At 36.4% G+C, this 22,406-nt stretch overlaps 2 protein-coding genes across 5 annotated transcripts in view; both read right to left on the bottom strand.

Annotated features, from left to right (window-relative positions):
• Positions 1 to 399: 399 nt before the first annotated feature.
• LOC128682825 (uncharacterized) lies at positions 400 to 2,353 on the bottom strand. Of its 4 annotated transcripts, none has more exons than XM_053767717.2 (2): positions 1,226 to 2,353; positions 400 to 768 (listed from the first exon to the last, which is right to left on the bottom strand). In XM_053767717.2, exon 1 carries the CDS (start codon positions 2,315 to 2,317, stop codon positions 1,796 to 1,798), a length of 522 nt encoding a protein of 173 aa, XP_053623692.1. In that variant the 5' UTR covers positions 2,318 to 2,353; the 3' UTR covers positions 400 to 768; positions 1,226 to 1,795. The 4 variants fall into 4 exon arrangements, with proteins under 4 accessions (XP_053623692.1, XP_053623693.1, XP_064293063.1 ...); XM_053767718.2 differs by having other exon boundaries at positions 1,232 to 2,353; XM_064436993.1 differs by having other exon boundaries at positions 400 to 998; positions 1,329 to 2,353.
• A 628-nt stretch (positions 2,354 to 2,981) lies between these two features.
• The window catches only part of l(1)G0289 (lethal (1) G0289), a 30,827-nt gene continuing 11,402 nt past the window's right edge, over positions 2,982 to 22,406 (bottom strand). The window contains exons 3-12 of the mRNA XM_053767716.2: positions 15,220 to 15,333; positions 14,229 to 14,305; positions 13,623 to 13,751; positions 12,579 to 12,771; positions 11,246 to 11,452; positions 10,281 to 10,432; positions 8,948 to 9,020; positions 7,842 to 7,973; positions 6,627 to 6,841; positions 2,982 to 6,074 (exon numbers count right to left, since the gene is read on the bottom strand). Coding sequence (XP_053623691.1) covers positions 6,006 to 6,074; positions 6,627 to 6,841; positions 7,842 to 7,973; positions 8,948 to 9,020; positions 10,281 to 10,432; positions 11,246 to 11,452; positions 12,579 to 12,771; positions 13,623 to 13,751; positions 14,229 to 14,305; positions 15,220 to 15,333 — 1,361 coding nt within the window. The 3' untranslated portion in view covers positions 2,982 to 6,005. The remainder of the gene's footprint in view (positions 6,075 to 6,626; positions 6,842 to 7,841; positions 7,974 to 8,947; positions 9,021 to 10,280; positions 10,433 to 11,245; positions 11,453 to 12,578; positions 12,772 to 13,622; positions 13,752 to 14,228; positions 14,306 to 15,219; positions 15,334 to 22,406) is intronic.

Below are 22,406 nucleotides of genomic sequence, written 5' to 3'. Positions count from 1 at the left end.
GATTTAATATAGTGCTATGAACTATGTCGTGTGTTTTTCATTCTACGTGATGACCGCGCCCCTCAACCACGATTAAGATTCTATACGAAGCACAGATTAAATAATACTTCCAGTAACCGTAGTAAGTATACATTGCAACACGCTGCGCGTTTTCATACTTGGGAAAATATATGCGTTGGAAAATATTATTGTGGGCAGTATAAGTATGGATATTTCGGTCGTTTCTGTTATACCTCATAACTAAAGGAATGTTTTTTAATGAACACAGCTCTTTAGGTAGTTAAGACTATCTTTTTGGATATATAGGATTAACGCTGGAACCATATTGGTAGAATAGACATAATGTTCACAAAATTTGGTTTTATTATGCGACACTGAAAATCAAAATAAAAAATGGAGGACCATATAAAAAAATATATTAATATTTACTAGTATTTATAATTACTAGTATAAAAAATTTACTAGTATAAAAAAAAAAAACAAAAAACAAACGTTTACATAGCAAGTCTTCACTAAAAGTTTATGATATATACCCTCCGATGTATACAAGGGATCCTTGTACTTTTTCGACACAAAAATTATGACATGGGCCGTGCACGCACCGGCGGCGTTTACATATGCTAACGCACTTAGGCCCTTTGCATGCGTGATTGTGTAGTTTTATGGGAGAGTGATCGTAAAAATAACGAAGATTTGTCTTCTCCAACGTTATTGGAAATAACATTCCGTCTCCAAGAAAACTCCATGCTACTGTGATAATTGAAATCGCTGAAAAATATTACCTTATTTGAGTTTCTATCTCTCATCTGAGCGTTCCCCCGCTTTCTTGTTCAGCTGTTGAGTGTCGGAGCCCAGAGTTCGCTTACCTACTTTTTCGTCTCCACTTTGCATGGTCGTCAGCATCCCTAGTTTAGTTGGAAGACCATTGGCACGCACGGAATTGTTGTAAATTGCAAAAGTGCCAAACCGATTGTATATGCTTTATATTTCAATTTAAACTGAACAAGAAACTTCATATTGAAAACGTGAAAAGTCGTAGTGCGAGTTTGCAATTAGATTTCATAGAATCCTCGGACATTTCTGCGAACACAACGCGGAGTAGTCATTCCCATATTGCTGTGATTGGTTGGGTGCGTTTATGAAAATTTTCGACGATCGAAATCTAATTGCAAATCTACACGCACTTAATAGTGAACATATTTATTTTTGGTATTTAAAAACTTACTCTTACTTGTCAGAATAGCAAACAATATTTTCATTTTTTTTTTAACTTGTGAAAAAATGTTTTTAAACTTAGGTTTTGAACACCAGAGTCAATAGTAACTTACCACAATGCGTTTCGGCAATCAAATCACGGTTCGTAAAATAACTTATTTTCAATTAAAAAAGGACTTGTTCTCATTTGCATAAACATTATTGAAAACATGAACGCCTACAGCGTAACAAGTTAATTATCGCTTATACAGGAATGCAAGTCAAATCTTTCCTATCTAATTACCATCTAAATTGCAAACTGTGTGCGATTTAGATTACATCATTGATAAACCCATTGAAAATATGCAAAAAAGCAATATTGGAACACAATAATACAATACTTGTCGAATTAAAATAATAACATTATTATTTTATTTATTTAATTGAAAAAAAAAATTACATAAAGAAATAAATAGAAAACAAAAACTAACCAATTGTTGCGTGCTGTACGATCATATCCTTCGGCAATTTCATTAATCAATTTATAGAAAGACACATTACTATGTACGATAGATCTGACAAAACACATCTTAATAAAATATTAAAATCCTTTGTTGTGATTCAAAGCTCTAGATCCCTGGTAAAGGTACAAGGACTTGACATATTTCGCATTTTCATCAATATACCGAGGTAGCTTGAGCGAGTTGCGTGGGTTGGGGTCCTTGGTGCCCCACACGTCCACCACCGACCTGATCTCCAAGTTGGACTCGGCGCGAAGCACGACTAGCACACTATTCTTGCCTATTCCACCATCTTTGATCTGTGCGCTCGCGCCGCAAGTTTTCTGTGCCAAGTTGTCGACATGAATGTAACGTATAGTATATCCGGGAAAGTAATTTTCATAAACATATATTTGCCCCTCCGCAATAGCCACCGGACTGTTTTCCACGACAGCAGAATCCATGTGTATCATCGTGTTTTTCCATTTTCCAAGCTCCAGTGCCATTTTGTTTCGTTCACACACCATTCTTGCTTGCGCGCAGGTAATTAGTAATATCAGAGCGGCATAATCCATTTTTGATCGTCGCTTTTCAACTATTGAGGCGAAGCGTGCCACCTGCATAGTTATCACGAATCTAACAATGAGTTGACACAATGACTTTCATTTTGCTCCTTTTTATTGGAAACTGAATATTACCCAACTATCAAGAACATTCATTCAGCTAACAATCTTAACACGTTTTTTTGTTGACGTATCGACATTAAAAATCAAAATCTTTTCACATTACGTTAATAATAATTAAATACTTGTTTCATTTGCCATGTGATTTCACATTAATTTTTAAATAGTATATTTCAATACAAACAGATATACGCGCTGGAAACCGTTGAGGAGTTCCCGTTAGCGGCCGATCCTAGGCGCACCATCTGGTCATACTTACCATAATAATGCATTGTCACGGAAACTGAAGCGACGTGGGAAATTTCAACTCTGTAGGACAACTGGAATTAGGAGAAATTTAACTTGCAAGATTTGATTACAGACAGACAAGCAAACTTCGGGACAGGTGAAACTAAATAAATTTTATAAAAGGTTAGAATTTTAACCCGCATCCACAAATCATGAAAAAAAACAAGAGTCATAATTTTGAAATATTTACATATTCCAGAAATTAAAAAAAATTTAGGGAACGCAGTAAATAAGAGATGTTTTCTGCAATCAATGATTCAATGAAAAAGAATATGGAATAGAAGTAGACGTGGAGGGAAGAAATATCAAAACAATATATTATTCAACGGCACAATTTATTGGTCAATTTGGTTCCTAACAATATCATTTACACTTTATAATCTCAAGTGTTCATTGTTTTATCGTACCTGATAAAAATATCTGGTCTGGCAGTTGCCGTGATGCTGCACCGCAACATCTATTGTGTAAATAATTACCAGTAGTTGTCAAATGTAACTGCAGTAAGTACCAAAACAATACATTATAAAAATCCCAAAATCAAATTATATAATAAACTATGACAATAATATATACTTTTTAATTCGTAATATCACTAATTCTCATATAAAATACCTTAACTATTCCAAACAACGTATGTATTACAGTAGAAATTTGGTCAACAGTGCACTTTGTACACTCAAATTAGAATGATGAGTTCCGTAAGACAACGATAACATTATTAAAATAAAATGTGTTTTAATTAATCTAATTAAGTGAGCAAGTTAATATATTGTATTATAATTGACATTTAAACTTTGATATAGAGATTCCTTATAAGATATGTAAAGCCTCGTTCTCACTGGGGGAACAGGGCATTGTTATTACACAGTAAAAGGATAAATATTTTTAATAGAAACATTTGACCACTTACAACCTAATAGATTCAAGTCGAGATAATCAAGTTTTAGTAGATTCGTAACTTGTATGTGTAAATCAGGAATTATATTCCTTGTGTATAAATGAGGTTCCATTTTGTATAATATTTAGTAAAATTAAATATTATAAAAGGTAGATTTTATTTTGTATATTTAAAATCTTTGATCCAATTACCAATAATATGCCAAAAATAAAATTTCTATAATAAATCGATTTTGTATATATATATTTTTTAAATTAAAACCTACGTAATTTCGATCGAGACGTGACTCACGGGACGGATTTCTGTCCTACGGAACTCAAGGCACTACGATGTATAGTCTGCACAACGCCTCACCACCAGCTACCTAGAACCCCTAATTATCAGGGCAATTGTATATTAATGTATACTTATAAGAAGTCTTGACCCAAGTCTTGACGTTTGTTACAATAAGTGATTTCCTAAGCTGCACTGTCATTCACTCGAATGAAATATTAGCTTTTATATATGAATACAGTCCGATTGACGTGAAATTTTTAGGTGGTAATAGTTAACCTTAACTAGTTAGTTACTCATAAGATATGCTCGTTTTAACTTTAGAACTCGTTGCCGACCCCACTTCAGATCACAAATCATCACAATAATAATAACTGATGGAATAACAATTGTTTTGCAATATATAAACGTATTTAAATATCCTTTGACACATGCGTTCTAGAACTTTTTGTTTTAACACAAGATTTGTTGATCAAGTAAATTCAAACAATTAATTTTATATTAATAATTCTAATTACCTGTGATATCAATACTAAGACGTGCTCGCTAACTCAATTCCAATTTATAGTATTTATTTTTACGCAAAAACAAATATGATATCTACCAATAAAACAAAGGCTTTTTCCAACAGAAAAATAAATATTTTTGTTATAGTATAACACTCATAAAATAAAAAAATAAAAAAAAACGGAAGTACTTATTTCTCCGAAAACGAGTTTTTACGAAAATGTCTTATATAGCAAATGTTCACAGTTACTAACTTGACCGAATCATGCTCGGACGGACGATGGAATAAATGCACAGTGTCCGAATGGACACCACACACTTCCTTCATAAAATGCGAATCACATAATGAATCTTCAACTTAATCGACGATGGATTAACACATCATAATGACACACAATTTATATAATTTTGCAAAAAAAACGTGCACGCCTATTTCCCAGTCATTAATAATGTTCATCCATCATCGCATTGTTGTTTTGATAATATAATAGTATATGTTTCGAGGATTTATCTCGCAAACTCTTTTCTGGTAGCGCCATCTTGTTTGGTATCCCTGAAGATCGGCGTCATGGCGTCACGGCACAAGCTGAGTGGTACCCTTTTGTAGCATAGTTAATGTACCTTTGTAATATTAACATTTTGTTCATTTTGCAGTGATGTATATTAAGTATGCTATGAATAAATTTATTTCTATTTCTATTATTAATTTGACGTAAGCTCACAAAGTGTCGCATTTGTAATATTTGTTGATATGAAATGTTTTATATAACGTAAATAAGTAACAATCAAGAAAGAAAACAAACGTCCATACTCATAATAAATGCTATAGTCTGTCTGTCACGCTTTCACCGCTAGGCCGATTTTGATGAAATTTGAAATAGATATGGTTAGCGACCCGAGGTCAAACATAGGCTACGGTGGGCGGAGCTGCGGGCAACGACTTAGGCATATAAATACAGGAGACGCTTCTGTGACATCATATGTACACACCATATGTAAACCCAAAATATACAATAAATGAGTTTGAGTTATGGAATGCCGGACGTTTTAGAATGAGAGCTATCGCCACTAGAGGCATTTCATGGTACAGGACGGCAAACGAGCAAGCGAGTTATCTGATGGTAAGTGGTCACCTTTATCCAGAAACAACTGGTGTAAAAAAAAAAAAAGGTTCATTTCCACAGAAAATTTGTACCATTTTGTTGTGCGCATGTGCGCGGCCTCATTTTTAGATGTCACCCATATTTGACAGGACGCGATCAGTGGCGCCTATTAGCTATCGAAAAAATAGCTGCTATAGAAAAAATGCTGTCTCATTCGATCAATTCTAAAACAATGGGAACGGCAGACAAATCTTTAACGTCCCAATAAAAAAACTAGAATTACATATAACTACAATACAAATACATATGTTACAAAAGTGTATAAAGATTTAGAAGTGAATATTTGAAAAATTCGTAGTACAAAAACTGTTTCCCACATTTATAAATGGTAAAAATCTCGATAGCTCTCAAAACATGTATTTTATGCACACACACACCAGTTTTTTTTTATCGGATGCAGTGGTTCTCAAACTTTCGTCGGAGCATATTTGGAAAGCTAAACATTGGACAGATGTTCGGTGCGGGGCGTTGGGTTGGCTGTTGGCAGACTGCGTCCACTTTACATGTGAATGGTGGCCGCTGTATAGCGGGCTTCGCCGCGACGCCAATTCCATTGCGACGGTCGGTACTGCGAGAATAGTTATATAGTTCATATATATCAATATAGTTCATTCAGATATAGTTCACAATTAACGTATACATTTGAGATCTAGCCGCACTTTCGGAGCTTAGCCGTAACATATACACAAACTTCGTTTCTTACTTCGTGTCTTATTATGTAAATAATATTACCATGTGTTTTTTATTACCAGCTATAAGTCGTTTCTTGATAGCTTGGTAGGTCTTTGTATCGCTTTTTAATATTGTGAATGACGTCGCCACTACAAAAAAACATTTTTGTTTTACAACAATAACATTTTTCCCACATGCTTTAATTGTCGTCAGAGAGATCTTATGGCATTTTGCGCCTGACAAAAAAACCCATGTCCGTGCTGTAAACGGTTGACGAGTTCCCTAGTATGGAGCCGATACGGGCTGCGCAATTAGGTCATGTTCATCACAATAATGCATTGTAGGACGACTGGAAGTAGCAGAAATGTAACTTGCAAGATTCGATTACAGACAACGTGCCAGGTGAAACTAAACAAAAGTTTTAAATAAAATTTGATTGCTATAGTACCTTGATGAGTAACTGTCCGCTTCTTGTGTGTGGATTTCTGAATGCGTACACGGTCCACGCGACAAGACTCATCACGAGCGCTACGACCACGAACCCGGCGATCACGCCGCCCACCCCCGAGTGCAGGGCCGGTTGACCGTCCGACGTCGCCACCGGCTGGGGTTGAGGCGCCGACGGCGGCTGCTGAGCCCGCGGCTGACTTGGCGGCGAATCGACTGGAATCCCGTCCAAATTCTTTACTTTCAACATTCGATGTAATACTCCCTTGGATTTCGCGGCAATAGCATTCGCAATGAGGATTGCCATCAGGACGGTGGCCGGTTGTAATAGCAGCCGAATCTTCAAAATGTTCAGGCTTACCTCGGGTAAAACCATAATAAAAAAAAGTTGCCTATATCACTCTAGAAGGTGTGGCATACTGTTTGGAATTATTTGCAGTTTTGTGAGATTGACGAGACAACGTATTTAGTATGATAATATTCTGTTTCTCTAAGAAATTTTTGCAAATGCCTATTTTTTTCTTACTAAATATTTAAAATGATACATATTGTGTACCGTTGTATTTAGCTAAATAAATAAATATATACTCAAACTTGGTACTCCTGTAAATCAATTGTTACTACTATATAACTAAATGTTAATCATTGTTGGCCACTAATTTGACGACCTCGGTGGCGCAGTGGTAAAGTGCTTACCTCTGAACCGAGATGTCCCGGGTTCGATCCCCGGTCGGGTCATGATGGAAAATGATCTTTTTCTGATTGACCCGGGTCTTTGATGTTTATCTATATATGTATTTGTTATAAAATATAGCATCGTTGAGTTAGTATCCCATAACACAAGTCTCGAACTTACTTTGGGGCTAGCTCAATCTGTGTGATTTGTCCTCATATATTTATTTATTTATTTATTATTATTTATTAATTAATAGTGGTCACTGAACCCATGATATGTTCGTATGGCTGATGTGAACAAAGTAATAGTTTAAATTTGCAATTTCCTATTTGATTTTGTTACATGTTCGAGTAACAATAACATTGTAATTTGTATTTGTATTTTATGTCGATATTTTATTAAGTATATAAGTATATATGTAATAATGAATTATAGAAGAGCGTGGTTTTCTAACGCAAGCATATCTCAATGTATACACAACGATGTAATGTTTTGAGAAATAAATAATTTTGTTTTTTTTTTTTAAATATGAGTACTCACACGCGTGCACAACGGGGTCGTGGAACGGCTGCCCCTGACCGACAGTCTCATACGCTGTACTACTGGAGTTGTCAGCGTTCGCGGCGGGCTTCGGGCACGACGTCGCGTTTGTCACCGCTCGCCGGTCGCAACCTGACAATTAGGGTAGACGACAATACTTTTCATAACTACATATACGGCACACATACTACACACGCCAGTCTGTCTACTGGAAGAGATTTCATTTGAAATAAGTAGCACCCTTGTAATCATTTTTATAATGTAATTTATATTTTAAGTTTTTTTGTGTACTTGAATGATAAATAAATACTTTTAAACTTTCACGTTGAATAATTATATACTAATCAGTCGTCCAGTGAACAAGATCCGAAATAGTAAAGGTATGTGCGCATTTAATACATGTTATTTAGTATATAAATAAAATTTTCATTTCGGTGGCTATTCGGACGCTCATTATTAGAAACACCGGTGAGAAATTTTATTGTGACAATGAAAACGCTTAACAGATGTGACGAAAATAAAATTCACTTTGTGACGTTCACACACACACACACACACACACATTTGACATCAAAACAAAAATTTATCAATTATAGACATAGTTTTTAAGAATATTTTATTTATATGTCAGTCTGTAAGGTATTTATAATATGGGTCACTGGCATTTATATTAGGTTTTTTATTTACCATACTTATATTATTACCTGAAATAAAATGATTTATTATTTTTATTATAAATAGTGTTTTACTAATAACACGTCATATTTAAAGCGTTTATTCGGAAACTACATCTAGTACACTGCTGAGAAGAAATGCCGAACTCATCTAAATAGTATAATTTTTTTACAATACAGTACAGTCGTTGTTTAGCACAGAATTAGCAAATGACGCGCGTCGAAGTACGTCGCAACAACGGAGGACGACTGACGGAGCAGTGGGTCCGCACTGTAAAGCGCAGACCCACTGCTCCTTCTTCCTTATGTGCCTATTCATTACTGAATATTGACCGTCAGCTCCTAAAATCTCGAGCCAGTCTGAATAACTATGGGACTGTTTGGCTGATTCTCTGATTTTGACCGCGGCTTTATGTATGTATGTGTACTTACTTCTGAGAGTCCAGTCTTGTTTATTCTTATCAGTGCCACTCGAACATTTTCGTATGCTGTTACACCACGTGCACTGCAAGAAAATACATATATAAACTAACATCCTGCCCCTGCTTCGCACGGGTAAAAATAAATAATAAATTATACAGCTAAAACTTACTATTGAACCACATTATCTATTGGTGAATACCGCATGAAAATACGTGCAGTAGTTTTTGAGTTTATCGCGTAGAGACAGACAGATGTGGCAGAGGATTTTATTTATAAAATTTAAGGATTAAGATAAACGTGATTTATTGTAGTTTTTATTCCGTGCGCTGTCTCGCAGTTTCATTTATTTTTGCTAATAAATTCCACGGATTTTTTCTATGTCTACTTCAGAAAATGTTATGTGTATATTCTAAAGTGAAATATTTATTAACAAACGAAAGTAATAATGTATGAAACATAAAAAGTGAATACAATCGTGGATATCGTACGAGACGACTAAGAGACACACGCCTTAATATGTTAGCCTTAATAGGCGACAATATTATCCCCAAAGAGGGGATCAGGCAGGCGGTTGTAAAAGCACAGCCAAACCTTCAAAACTTTATGGTTGATTATTTACGAGAATCTGTATGAGTGAATCTAAATCACGCTTGAGGAGAGAGGGAGAATTGACGACCTCGGTGGCGCAGTGGTAAAGTGCTTGCCTCTGAACCGAGAGGTCCCTGGTTCGATCCCCGGTCGGGTCATGATGCAAAATTATCTTTTTCTGATTAACCCGGGTCTTGTATGTTTATCTATACAGGGTTACTGGTATCTAACGCATACCTTTCCGTAGGCGCATAAGGTACATAGAGACTAACATCTTTTGTTCTACGACTTTTGTCTAAACGTAATAAATACAAAAAAATCCTTGTTTTTTAAGTTTTAATGTCGTTTCTATAAAACGTTAACTCTATGTTCGATTCCGCTACATAACGCTACTGTACCGTCTCGTGTTGCTTGGCTATTACATAGATTTGAGACGTGTAGAATCGCAAAATAAGATTGTTTTTTTTTTATATGAAAAAAAGAAAAAGTACGAATCACGAAATGTCGTAGAATAAAAGTTTGCTTGTTTTGATGTACCCAACTAGTCTTTAGGAGATTTTGCGTTTGATACCGGTAACCCTGTATATGTATTAGTTTGTCATGAAATATAGTATCGTTGAGTTAGACGATATCCCATAACACAAGTCTCGAACTTACTTTGATACTAGCTCAATCTGTGTGATTTGTCCTGATATATTTATATTTGATTGTAAAAAAAAAAAACAATACGGTGATTAGTGTTAACGTTACTCACGTTGAAGGCGGTGTTGTGGTTAAGGCAGGCCTCGCACGTGTCGTACTGCATGCATGTGGGCAACGCCTCTAACTTCAGGATCGTGCTGTTAGTGATCTCGTGGTTCTTGAAGCTGGCGCGATGGTACTCGTATATTGTCTTGCGGCGGACGTCTGTTAGGTAAAATAATTAATGTTTCAAACGCGGTTCGCAATTCAAAGTTCTTTATTCAATTCAGGATGACATACATAATTTATTGACGTAAAAAAAATTACTCAAACCAAGTCTACCGCCGACTTCCAAAGCGCAGGTGAAGAAGAATAGGCGCAACAAACTTCACCGCGGCCTTTTCTCCAAGGACGTCAATTAACAAATGTAGGTGTTATTACATATAATTAAAAATTAAGAGGACGTATTTACATCGTTATTAAAAATGTCAAAATTTAAATAAATAAATAAAAAGTCGAATATCAAAATGAAATCGTAACTACATAGTGTAAAACAAAAAGCGCGACGTGTAGCGTTTTATTATTTTATTAGTGTCCGATCATTTTTTTGAATAAACATTTTTTCTTTTAAATTGAGCATTTATAAAATTAACACTGTACAGACAAAAGCACATCAAGTTACCCCGCATAAACGTCTATGGCGCGGCAATAGCGGCGAGTTTGCAATGAATTTGCGATTCAAAATAATCACATCGACTGTGCTAACACTGGTGTCAGATTTTATTCAAGTCGCCTAAAGGCATCTGACATCAATTTTACAACAGCCTACCATTTCGATGTAGATATACTAACACAGTTATAAGTATATTTTGTTACCAACACATTATAAGGGTAAAACATGAAATAAATATTTTTTATTTTATGCATTTTGCACTGTCATCAGAATATCTAATCCCGGAGGTAAAAAAAAAAAAAACAGAATCGCTATATAAAATGAATAAAAATAAAAGAATTCAGACAAAAAAAGAAAATACTCACAGAATACTATCCTGTCGGTGATGTAAGCGTCGCTAATGCCAACTTTGACCGGGTGGAATGTTTCGTTTATGTCCTGTATACGCATAGGGATATTTTTGTATGCGAACACAATGTCCCCGTTCTTGTATAATGTGCACGCGAACGTGAACGAAGTCGACGAGTTCTCTTGCAGCGCCACGTTGTGCCAGAACGCCGTAAACTTCTCGCCTGAGAAAGAGGCACATGATTGGGTAAAACAAGTTGATGATAAACAATTTGCGTCTCTTTTTTATGTGTTTTCTTCGTGCAATAAAGTGTTTACAAACAAGTATTCAAATAAATGAGAAGATAACTTATATTTTGCTTCGCTCCGGGGCTTCGCTCCCGTGGGAGTTTCGGGATAAAAGGTGTCCTATGTGTTATTACTGATTATATTCTACCCGTGTACCAAATTTCATAACAATCCGTCCAGTAGATTTTGCGTGAAAGAGTAACAAACATACACACATACATCAATAAACAGATCCTTACAAAATTTTGCATTTATATTAGTAGGATACAGCTGGACGATTGTTATTAGGGAACGTTAAAAATTGTTTTTTTTTTCAACACTTTATTTGACGACTTTGTGGGCTATAACGTATAAACATTACCATAGCAAATTCCCACATTTTCCATTGAATATCCCATTGATGGGACGATGGGAAAAAAAAATATCGTTTTTTCCATGACACCATTTTTATTCCAAAATTTTTTCACGTTCAAAAAATTCATTTTCTTACATATGTACCTACATGAACACGGTATGCGGAACACTGGTATATACCATACCTACAAGTTTATTTGTTAGACAAATTGAAAATCCCCCGACTTTCGATATTAATTTCGCTACAACATTTGAACGGCTGAACCTAAAAATTAGCTATGCCAAACGAAAAAAAATCCGCATTCAAATAAAAAATTAAAAAAAACCCGTTGATGAGCTACCGTGGCACGTACACAGTCAAACAGACACACTTAGCGGTCAAACTTATAACATCCCTCTTTTTGTGAAAAGCGTGTAACGCAGCTACGCTTTTTTGGAAATTCTTTCGATGTATTTCGCCTGTGCGGGCACATTTGGATCTACTGTCATAAATTTTAAAATTCTAAATCCGCTCGAACACTTTGACGCGTAAACATTACGATCAAGCTAGCGAGGCAAGAGGGTGGCCGTGATAAATTTATAAACATTAAATAAAATAATAAGAACAGACCCAATAAGGGTCTTATCTTAAGTTTTATAATAAACTTACTTTACTACCTACTGCCTATTTAATATCCAACCCACGATAAAACCCCGACAAGCACTCACCGTCGTCGCTATAAGAGACCAGGCTGTCATTGCTTAGAGTTGTGTCGAAGTTTGCCATCAACGGAGCAATGTACTGCGTGGCCGCCAACCAGTTGTGCACATGGTCACCGGTGTAGATAAACCCGCCGGTAGCCATTGTTATGTTCGTTATATTGTGACCGTAGAACGGGAACGGGAAGCTTAGGTTTATAGACTGTAAACAGACAAAACATATGTTATAAAAAAAATCACAACCAATATATGTAAATCTCTTCCATCATTGAGTGAATGACAGATAACGTACAGCCGAAACTACTGGGCGTAGGAAGCTGAAATTTGGCATGTAGGTTCCCTGGGGAGTGTAGGGGAGCACTAAGAGGATTTCTAGAAATTCCACCCCGTAGGGGGTGAAAGGGGTGAAAAACTTTTATATGAAAGTTCTACACCGTTGAAGTAAGTGACTTGAAAATTTAGATTTTAATTGTTTACATCAAATTAATGAAAACGTGTATGAGATTTTTCTGAAAATTAACACTCACCCCCTTCGAAATGGGGGTGAAAAGGCGCAATATTAATTTGAGGCGAGCGTAGCCGCAGGTAAAAGTATAGTATAAAAACAAAATAGCTTTCCTATGTCTGTTCCTATGTATACCTTTATCTTTGAAACTACGGGACGGTTTTTGAAGCTTTATTACTAAATGTATTGATAGTGCGATTCCTAAGGAAGGTGTAACAAACAATTTCACTTTCGGATTTATTTACTGTTCGGATTTTTATTACCTAGTTGTTCACCGCGAACTTAAACCTCGCGAACACTATTAATTCTTACAAAATTGTGAATATTTCAAAAACTCCCACGAACTCAAAAATTCTATTGACTAATCCGGTACACACCTTTTCAATTTCATCAAAATCAGACCTCAACGGTTCGAAAGTTAACGCGTTACAAACATACATAAAAAAAAATAGTATTTTTGCCCCAAATTGATTTGTGGACCTCGCTCGCTCGTACAATTAGTTAGAATTACGATAGTATCTGAGTGTAACGTGTACTTTTATACGTACCGCCGCGCGCCTGTGCGAATGGCTCAATATATTGTGCACTGTAGCCGTCCCAGTTGTTATGTTCTTCCAGTGTTCGTTGAAATACGTCACGTTCCCGATAAACGAACTGTTGTAGAATTCGTGGCTATCCTGAGGAGAGAATATGAGACGTTAAATATCTTCATTTAAACACTAAGGTCCAAAATGAAAAGGTACAGCCAGTACATTTCCTATAGGGCTTATAAAGCGCGTTTGGTGTTTACGTCTCACCATCGAGGGATATGAAGTGAGACGCAGCAAACCAATCACATTGCGCGATTGTGACGGAACGTCGACCACACCGCAATGTGATTAGTTAACAGTGGTCACTTAGTATCGACTCGATGATGAGATGGAAATAGAAGCCTCTGCTCCGTTCACTCCTGTGCCGTTAGAATAATTAATATTTTTATTTATTTATTAAAACTTTATAACATCATAACAGTAATGACACTATAGCAATGTTATAAGTACATGAATAGGTATATATAATGGGTATTACATAAAATATATAGGTATATAAACAAGTAAGATACATTTAATATGATTTCACGCATTTATACGTAATATAATTATATAATTACTTACAATAGTCAAAGCAGTTAAATTGTGTTCAGCCTTGATCAGCTCGGGCGTCTCCGACATAATCTCCGTCACGTTCAGTCCTGTAATCGTAAGCAATCGGTCCTTAAGGCTGGATATCCTTATTCTTACATATTATAAGACAATTGAAGTCCTCTACCCCATATGTCTTACTGTTCGCGATAAAGTTAAAAACTACTTGCACGGATTTTCATGCGGTCTTCACCAATAGTGTGATTTCTGAGGAAGGTTTAGATTCATTACGTTTTTATCCGAGCGAAGCAGTGACGGATCGCTAGTGTCTTCGAAATTAAAACTGGATTTTGACCATCAACAAAATTTTAAACGCGTCTACTACGAAATTCGCATACATATAATTACTCATCACTATACGAAGGGTATGCGATAACGAGGGCAAAGCTGCAAACGAAAGCTAGTCAACAATAAACTTAACACGTTCTTCATTTCTTTTTTCAGTTCTTCATTTAACTGCCTTCAAGAACACGATATAATGATACACGCGGTCTGAACAATATAATTGGCCAATCATTGAACGACTATGTAATGAATTACCACAATTACGGCCGGTAATGTATGTATGGAGAATGACTCGATTTTATTAAAAGGCGTATTGCAATAGACTTTTTTCCCACTAGTCACATCGATATTTTTCTAATGCCAAAAACAAGTACAGCAATATCTTGTGACGTCATAATTTTAGAGTCAAAAATCATACCTAAAAATCAAACAACTTGTGTTTTTTTCCCGAATAAATGAGATCTCCCGTTGATCATGCGAGGCGACTTAGGGATTCACTGAGTAGACAGGTAACAATGACATTCCCAAGGAGGGTTATGACGTCAGTAAAAACACAGCCGAATTTTCAAAATATTAAGGTTATTTTTTACGCTAACCCCAAGCTTCCGCAGAGTCACAGCCCCGAACGAAACCAGGAACATGCGGAGAAGAGAGAGAGAGACAGAGGAATAAGTGTTACCATCGTCAGGCACGATCGGGTCGCTGACTTTGGGCAAGTTGCCGGAGAGGTCCACCTTCAGGATGCCGCTGCCGTTGACACCCAGGAGCGGGATTTCTGTCACCGAAGGCGGCGCTGGAAGTCAAGGACATTTTTTAGAAATGATACTGTGATAAATGCGTATCAGATTATATACAGTAAATCCTAACTAAATAATATATAAATCAATATAAAAATAAATATATAAATATATAATATTAGGACAAATCACAGAGATTGAGTTAGCCCCAAAGTAAGTTCGAGACTTGTGTTATGGGATACTAACTCAACGGTCCAATATTTTATACATATATAGATAAACATCCAAGACCCGGGCCAATCAGAAAAATATCATTTTCCATCATGACCCGACTGGGGACCTCGGTTCAGAGGCAAGCATTTTACCACTGGCCACCGAGGTCGTCAAAAAACTAAACGCACGGGAATCTGATTAAAAGATAATATTGGACTAAATACATGGGCACCAAACCAAATTTAGTAAATCTGGATTAAACAGATACAAGTCAAACGCACATATAGCATATATTCAAATCATTTATTCAGAAATTAGACTTTCACGGGCACTTTTTCTCGTAATTTTTTATATTTATAGTTATTTCTCACAAGCTACAAACTACTGGCATTTCGGAACGACCACTGCTGAGAAGAAATGCCGAAAGAAACTAAATTGAACAGTGTTGGTCCCTATCATGCCAGATCGGCTTACCATTATTGTTTCTTACAATGTTTTTTCTAATAATATATAAATATATATAAACATCTATGCGATTCTATGACTAACTATCACTCCCACAAAAAATATACATATAACAACATATAAACATGAAGACACAACATAACTTCGCTGGATCAAATAAGAAACAAAAAGATTTCTATGTTATAATTCTTCATCAAATCAAATATTATTGACAATTAAAACAAAATACATTATGCCAATAGGTATCTATAACAAAATCATTATAGGGCATAGATAAAGATTTGCATATAATACAAATTCGCAAGCACACCAGTCAGTACATATATATCTAGCTTCATGCTATATATTCGCACGTCTTCGGTTTATTAAAAACAAAAAAGGACTCCTCCTTTTTTCTTAAGTCGGTTAACAAATAGGTCGTGATTATGATTTGACTATCATCTAGAAAGATAAAACATAATTTCTGATAGTTTCTTTAGCTTTGGATTAATGATTTTTAGTGGACAGACTTCGAGGCGTCACATCTGTGAATATAACCGGGAACGTACTTGGATGTGATCAACAAAAATTACATTTTCGGCATAATATATTTTAGTGACAAGAAATCATGCCCGTGCAGGAAACAGCTTAGGAGTTCCCACATCGGAATCCTGGGTGCACCATCAGGTCATAGCGTTGTCATCCAAACGTGTTTGTATACAAAATTTCAGCTTGATCAGCTGAAGACATCTATTAAAATTCCACCCGAAAATACACACTTACGCAAGTTAAATAAAAACCTGTAAAAAATTATTGTTTTCCAAGCAACATATGTGTGTAACACAACGGTCAGAAAGAGAGAGGTTGAGATTCACTAAAGCTAGAAATATTTGAACATGGAAAAACACAAATCGCATAGCAACATCTATAGTTTCATTCTTTCAGTTTTGGTTAAATAATTTCGCACGGGCGTACACGTTTTAATTACACAGTAATCGGATAAAATGTTATAAGAATCTATCTGAACTACACAATCGTGAACAGCTCAAGACAACAAGACTATATCACGGGGCTCACTCTGGCGGAAGTGGTTGCGGTTACCACACCCCATCATGTGGCTCGCATGCCTGTTAGTTTATTCAGTAGTCTAAAAAAAAGTTAGTATCTAAAGTTAAAACTCGTTTCTGCAGTTTAAACTACTTTTCACTAAATGTCATTGTTAAAACTAGAATTAACTGTGCACACATCACATCAGTGAACTCAGTTCTAAGTAGACAAAACTACTTTCGAAAAAATGCATACAACCACAGATATAGAAAACTAGTTATGATATAACAAAAATTCTGATATTTGTCCTTATTTTATTCGCGTTGGGATTGAGATTTTATCTAATCGAGTTCCATTTGACACAACCGTTAGTTGGTATGTTTGATCGAAAGACATCACCTTAGCTTCGAAGACTTTAGGCAAAGTTATATTCGCAAAAAACGATCTAAATCACTATGAGGTTAGAAATTATGTGAAGGAAATTGGACATTGATGATCGTTTCATGTATTTTTTTCCAAAACACCAAACAACCCACCTCGGCTTTGAGTTCAATTGAAACATCACCTAACCAAGGTATGCATGGTCTTTCCGCTACCCATAAATTGTCTGCAGATACAAGTCAGAGAGCGAGTAATAAAAAAAATGTTCCTCACTTCTCATGCTCGTAATTTTTGACATTATGTTTCGATGTAAGCCGCCAATAGATTTTAAGGTCTAGAGAAAAATCTTCGTTTATGAATTTCTTGTCATGAGGGTAATATAAAATCTCACATAAAATAATATACTCGTCTAAGTAGCGCAAGACAAAGGCACATCCACGAATAGAATGCTTATTAATAACATGATTGTTAATATCTTCGCAATAGAAGTGAAAAGAAGAGTACACAATTTACCTGCACAGTAAAGCGACATTTCGATCGAGGTATTCATCGCAGCGCACTTGTTTTGAGCGCACCCGTCGGAGCGCACCAAAATTATTCTCCGAACCGCGCACAAAAAAGTGCGCTTCGAGGAATACTAAAAATATTGATATTTAGCGCTTCGAAGCGCGCCCACGTTTAAAAATAAGGAAGAGCTATGAAGTAATACAATATATCGATTTTTTTCCCCACCCTAGTGAGGGAATGGTTCTATTGCAATAATGTGGTGTATTAGTAAGCTATTTAGGTATTCAGGTCAAACATATCATACTTTCCGAGTATGACAAATGAAAAATAAGTTACGTACTCTTTTATAGAGTAAATAATAGAAACAAAGCACAACCACAGATGTAAGTAACTTAGTACTTATGATTAATAATCATATTGTGGTAAAACTTTGTGGTATAGGATATTTTAGTCCTATACAAACGCGATAGGCGTTGCCTAGGATTTAAAACATCGTTGAATTATTAATATATAAATATATCTATATTTCTGTCAATCTGGTATTCTGGTAAATAAACGAATTTAAATGATTATCGATATCATTATTATATTAACTTCATGCTCTTCCCTATATTTAAAAGTAAACGGTGCGTTTCTAAGAATGAAATTTTAATAATTTTGGTATTCCTCGGAACGCACTTTTTTGGCGCGGTTCGAAAAACAATTTAGGTGCGCTTCGACGGGTGCGCTCAAAACAAGTGCGCTTCGAGGAATACCCATCTCACCCTCGACGTAACTATCCAGTAGATAATTATTATATATATTAAGAAAATTACGGCTCCTCTAAAATGCCTCGCTTTATAACCTTGGTGTATAATCCACTATTAGTGTCTCTCACTATCTCATCTGAGCGCATTCATCCCGGTTGTTTCCGCAGCCGTTGAGCCCAGCGGATAAACTACTGTTAGTGTCTTATCATAACAGTCCCTTGTGGCTAAAATACTTGACAATACGAGTACAAAGCGTCGACGCCTCTTACTGAGAATCACTTGTTGGCACATATCGCACGGGTACATAATTGCGATATCTAAACAATGGCGTCATGCCATTCCAATTATTGTCGGTTTTAAATAAACATTTTCGCAAACATTTTGCCCTGTTGACATTACAACAAAGGGTTGATTCTGTTGACGACCATAATCGTTTCCCAAACTACTTATGTGTACGGCTGAACAGCATGGTTCGTTTGTATGCGGCTATTTCTCGGCTATTTGGCTACCCGACGTCGTCCGTAGGCCGTAGCAGTAAGTCATGTCAGATGACTTTAGGTGGCTTGAATAAAATTTGACAACAGTGTTAGCAATAACACACCCGAAAAGAAAAACCGGCTAAACTTTGAAGTGCGACCGACTGCACATATATCTAGCCGATATGATTAGGTTCATACTTAGGTCTAGCCAAAGGAGGTATATCGTGCGTATCTTCGGAAATAAAATAATAAAGGTCTTAGCTTAGGTCTAGCAGAATATAAGCAGTCTACCTAGGTTGTCCAACAAACTGGGACCGGCTGCATCTAGGTTTAGCCGGTTAAACCAAGTTGTAGCTGCACTAAGGGTTTAGCCGTAACATACACGCATTAACGAGTCAAATTATTTGTAAAACTAATTAAAGACGATTGTGAAACGTTGGCGGAATTGTCCCCCAGATCAGAGCTGTTTGCTCTGAATACTTTGATAAGTATACTAATATGATATATATAATTGCTGATTTTCTTAGAACAAATTATTCTCCACATAAACATTTCTGATGATGATCAATCTCCGATAAAGGTTGCCTTGTAACCCCGTCACCCCTGCGGTGGCATACTGTGATAAGTTTCATCAGGTCAGAGTTGGCTTTATCTGCTTAATAAATTCTATAGTCTAGAATGTAAGCTTAAGCCACAATCTGTTGGACTTTGTGACTTCGAATACCACCAATCTTTTCTTTTAATTGTGGGATGAGAGAACACGGAAGTGGAGAGTCAATATATCCTTATTAAATCTCATTACCGCATTTTCGGCGAATCTCCGGCTCAGCGAAAAATCTGTGACTACAACCGGCCGATTGCCTAATGCATTCACCCCTTCTTTAGGCACGCTGTATATTTGTTATTTTAGTTTAGGCAACGTGTTCATTATTCGCCTTGTAAGACATTCCCGGGAGAATAGTGAGTGGTCCCATTCTAGGGCGGAACCACACGCCTTTGACCGTTGAGTCAATCTATCTTTAATCAATAATTACAAAAGGATCGTTATTACAATCAGATACAAGATCCATTAACCTGTAATGTATAAAAAACGTTTAAGCCCTAGATTTTCCTCTTCGTACGATTAAAAGTAAAAAAAATGTAGGAAAATACAACAATGAGATAAGCTGAGAAATATTCTCGTTAACCCAAGCATCTGAGAGTCACAGAGTTATTGTATTTTTTATTACAAGTCTTATCAAAAACGCAGTAAAAATTTGAACAAACGCGGATTGTAAGCGATTTACGATACTGTTTTAAAAAAATATATAATTATTGGTCTGTCGTTTTTAATAATAATTTAGGTATTATTGAAGCAAGCATACATGTTCCTGTGTACAGCTGTTAAGCGTCCGACGCGAAACTGTGAGATGGAGAATCATATTCACTAACGTTCAGATGATATTACGCATACTTTACGACCACATCCCACAATCAATATACATAAAAAGTTGCAAGTTTCATGCGGCAGCTCAAATTGCCCACTAAGTAGTCCCCAAACCTGGAAAAATTGTTCACAACCAGCTGATCCGCCTGCCAAGGCCAAGGGAGCCAAGTCGTGATTTACAAGAACTCTAAATAGACTTCGGGCTGGGCTCTGAGAAACTACATTTTTACACGAGACGTGGTATACATTCGTGGTATTCAAAATTCGTGGAATCAACATTGTTGGAGTTAACATTCGAACATAGTGGTTCCGAAGGGTTTGCACGATACTACGGCCGTTTAAATTATGTCACTTTTTCTATCAGTAGGCCTACCATTAACTTTAACAGAATGATTCCAATGCAACTCAGTTCAATTTAAGAACCTAAAATGAATCGCATTCATACAAAAAAATAAGTCGATGGTACGAATTTGCGATGCAGTTCAGTTTAGGTCGTAAAGTGGATCGCGTTAAAGATGGTGGTAAGCCTTCAGGTCTGCACTATACAGGATTTCAGCCTATTGTCTACTAGTCATTGATATAGACCATATTGACTCGCGAAGATTATAGGGATATAAGAACAATACATTCTAAAGGGAAAAGTACTGAAACTTCCGAATGAATTATCCTGTAACTAGCGTCCCGTCCCGGCTTCGCTCGGGTCTTCAAAGTCGTATTCCTCATGACTGAGGGTCGTGGTCATTACATGAAATGAAACCCACGTAACAACTTTCTTGGCATTATCAATAGAGTGGTTTCCCATTGCCTTCTCCATTTCACACACAAGTTAATAATCAACAAGTGTGCAGGTTTCCTCACGATGTTTTTCCTTCATCGACAGCAAGTCGTGATCTATTAAAACTACTATACATGAGTCAGATTGGTATACAAATTCATGTGGCACGAGTAGGATTCGAACCTGTAATTTTTCGATCCGCAGTCTTAACCATTGCACCACCACCGCTTCACTCGGGTACAAATCATAATAAATTATACACTTGGAATACTACCTGCCTGAGGAATCACACTATCTATTGGTGAAATTCCGTCCGGTAGATTTTAGTTTATCGCGTTCAGACAAACAAATGAGACAGGCGGACTTCTCATAATATGTAAGGATAATAAAAATAAAATCTGCCGCGTGCAACAGCTTGTTGTAATTCTAGATGCTGCTCGTGTAATTGTTTTTGAGAAATGAGAACCATATTCAGGGTTTGGATTACTGCTACTGTCCACGGTCAAAAGGTCGGGTTATTATGACTGCAGATAATGTTTATCACGTATTTATTATGGACTGTAGGTATCTACAGTCGAAATCCCACTATTTCATTTCTAAAGTTTGGACTCATACCTAATGTTTGTTACATACCAGCTTGTGTCCGCGGCTTCGCACGACTTTCGTTGGCTCGAAAAACGTCAACGACCAACCACTAGTGCAGGGATAGGTGTACCGGATTAGCAGTGTATTACAGTGTTAATAATTATGCTGTTCGGATTCTGGATTGACGACATTTTATCACGTCGATTCTATTGCCGGCGCCACACGTTTGAGATCTCCGAACTTTGACGGACTCGGCAAACATTGCTGGTTTTTCATATTGCGGTCAATAGAAGCACTAATACAAACTGCGCAATGTTCATGCATTAGCAGCGCGGCATGCAAATACCACGTCGTTCAAAAGTATGAGCATTAAAAAAGGTTGCGTTAATTGAGCCATGGGTTTGCAGAATCATCACATAAATGTATAGCTGAGAACAATAAGTACCAAAATCTATTTTCTCAGCCCGACATCAGTCAAGAGGCTCTGCCAGGGGACCTTCTTGACTGGTTAGTGACATAATTG

This window comes from Plodia interpunctella, chromosome Z (assembly GCF_027563975.2).
Source record: "Plodia interpunctella isolate USDA-ARS_2022_Savannah chromosome Z, ilPloInte3.2, whole genome shotgun sequence".
Lineage (NCBI taxonomy): Eukaryota > Metazoa > Arthropoda > Insecta > Lepidoptera > Pyralidae > Plodia > Plodia interpunctella.
The sequence above is the reverse complement of the archived record's forward strand: the minus strand, read 5'-3'. Positions and strand labels throughout refer to the sequence as shown.

Excerpts from the sequence above, each read along its gene's own strand:
- LOC128682825 (XM_053767717.2), bottom strand. The coding sequence starts at position 2,317 with ATGCAGGTGGCACGCTTCGCCTCAATAGTTGAAAAGCGACGATCAAAA.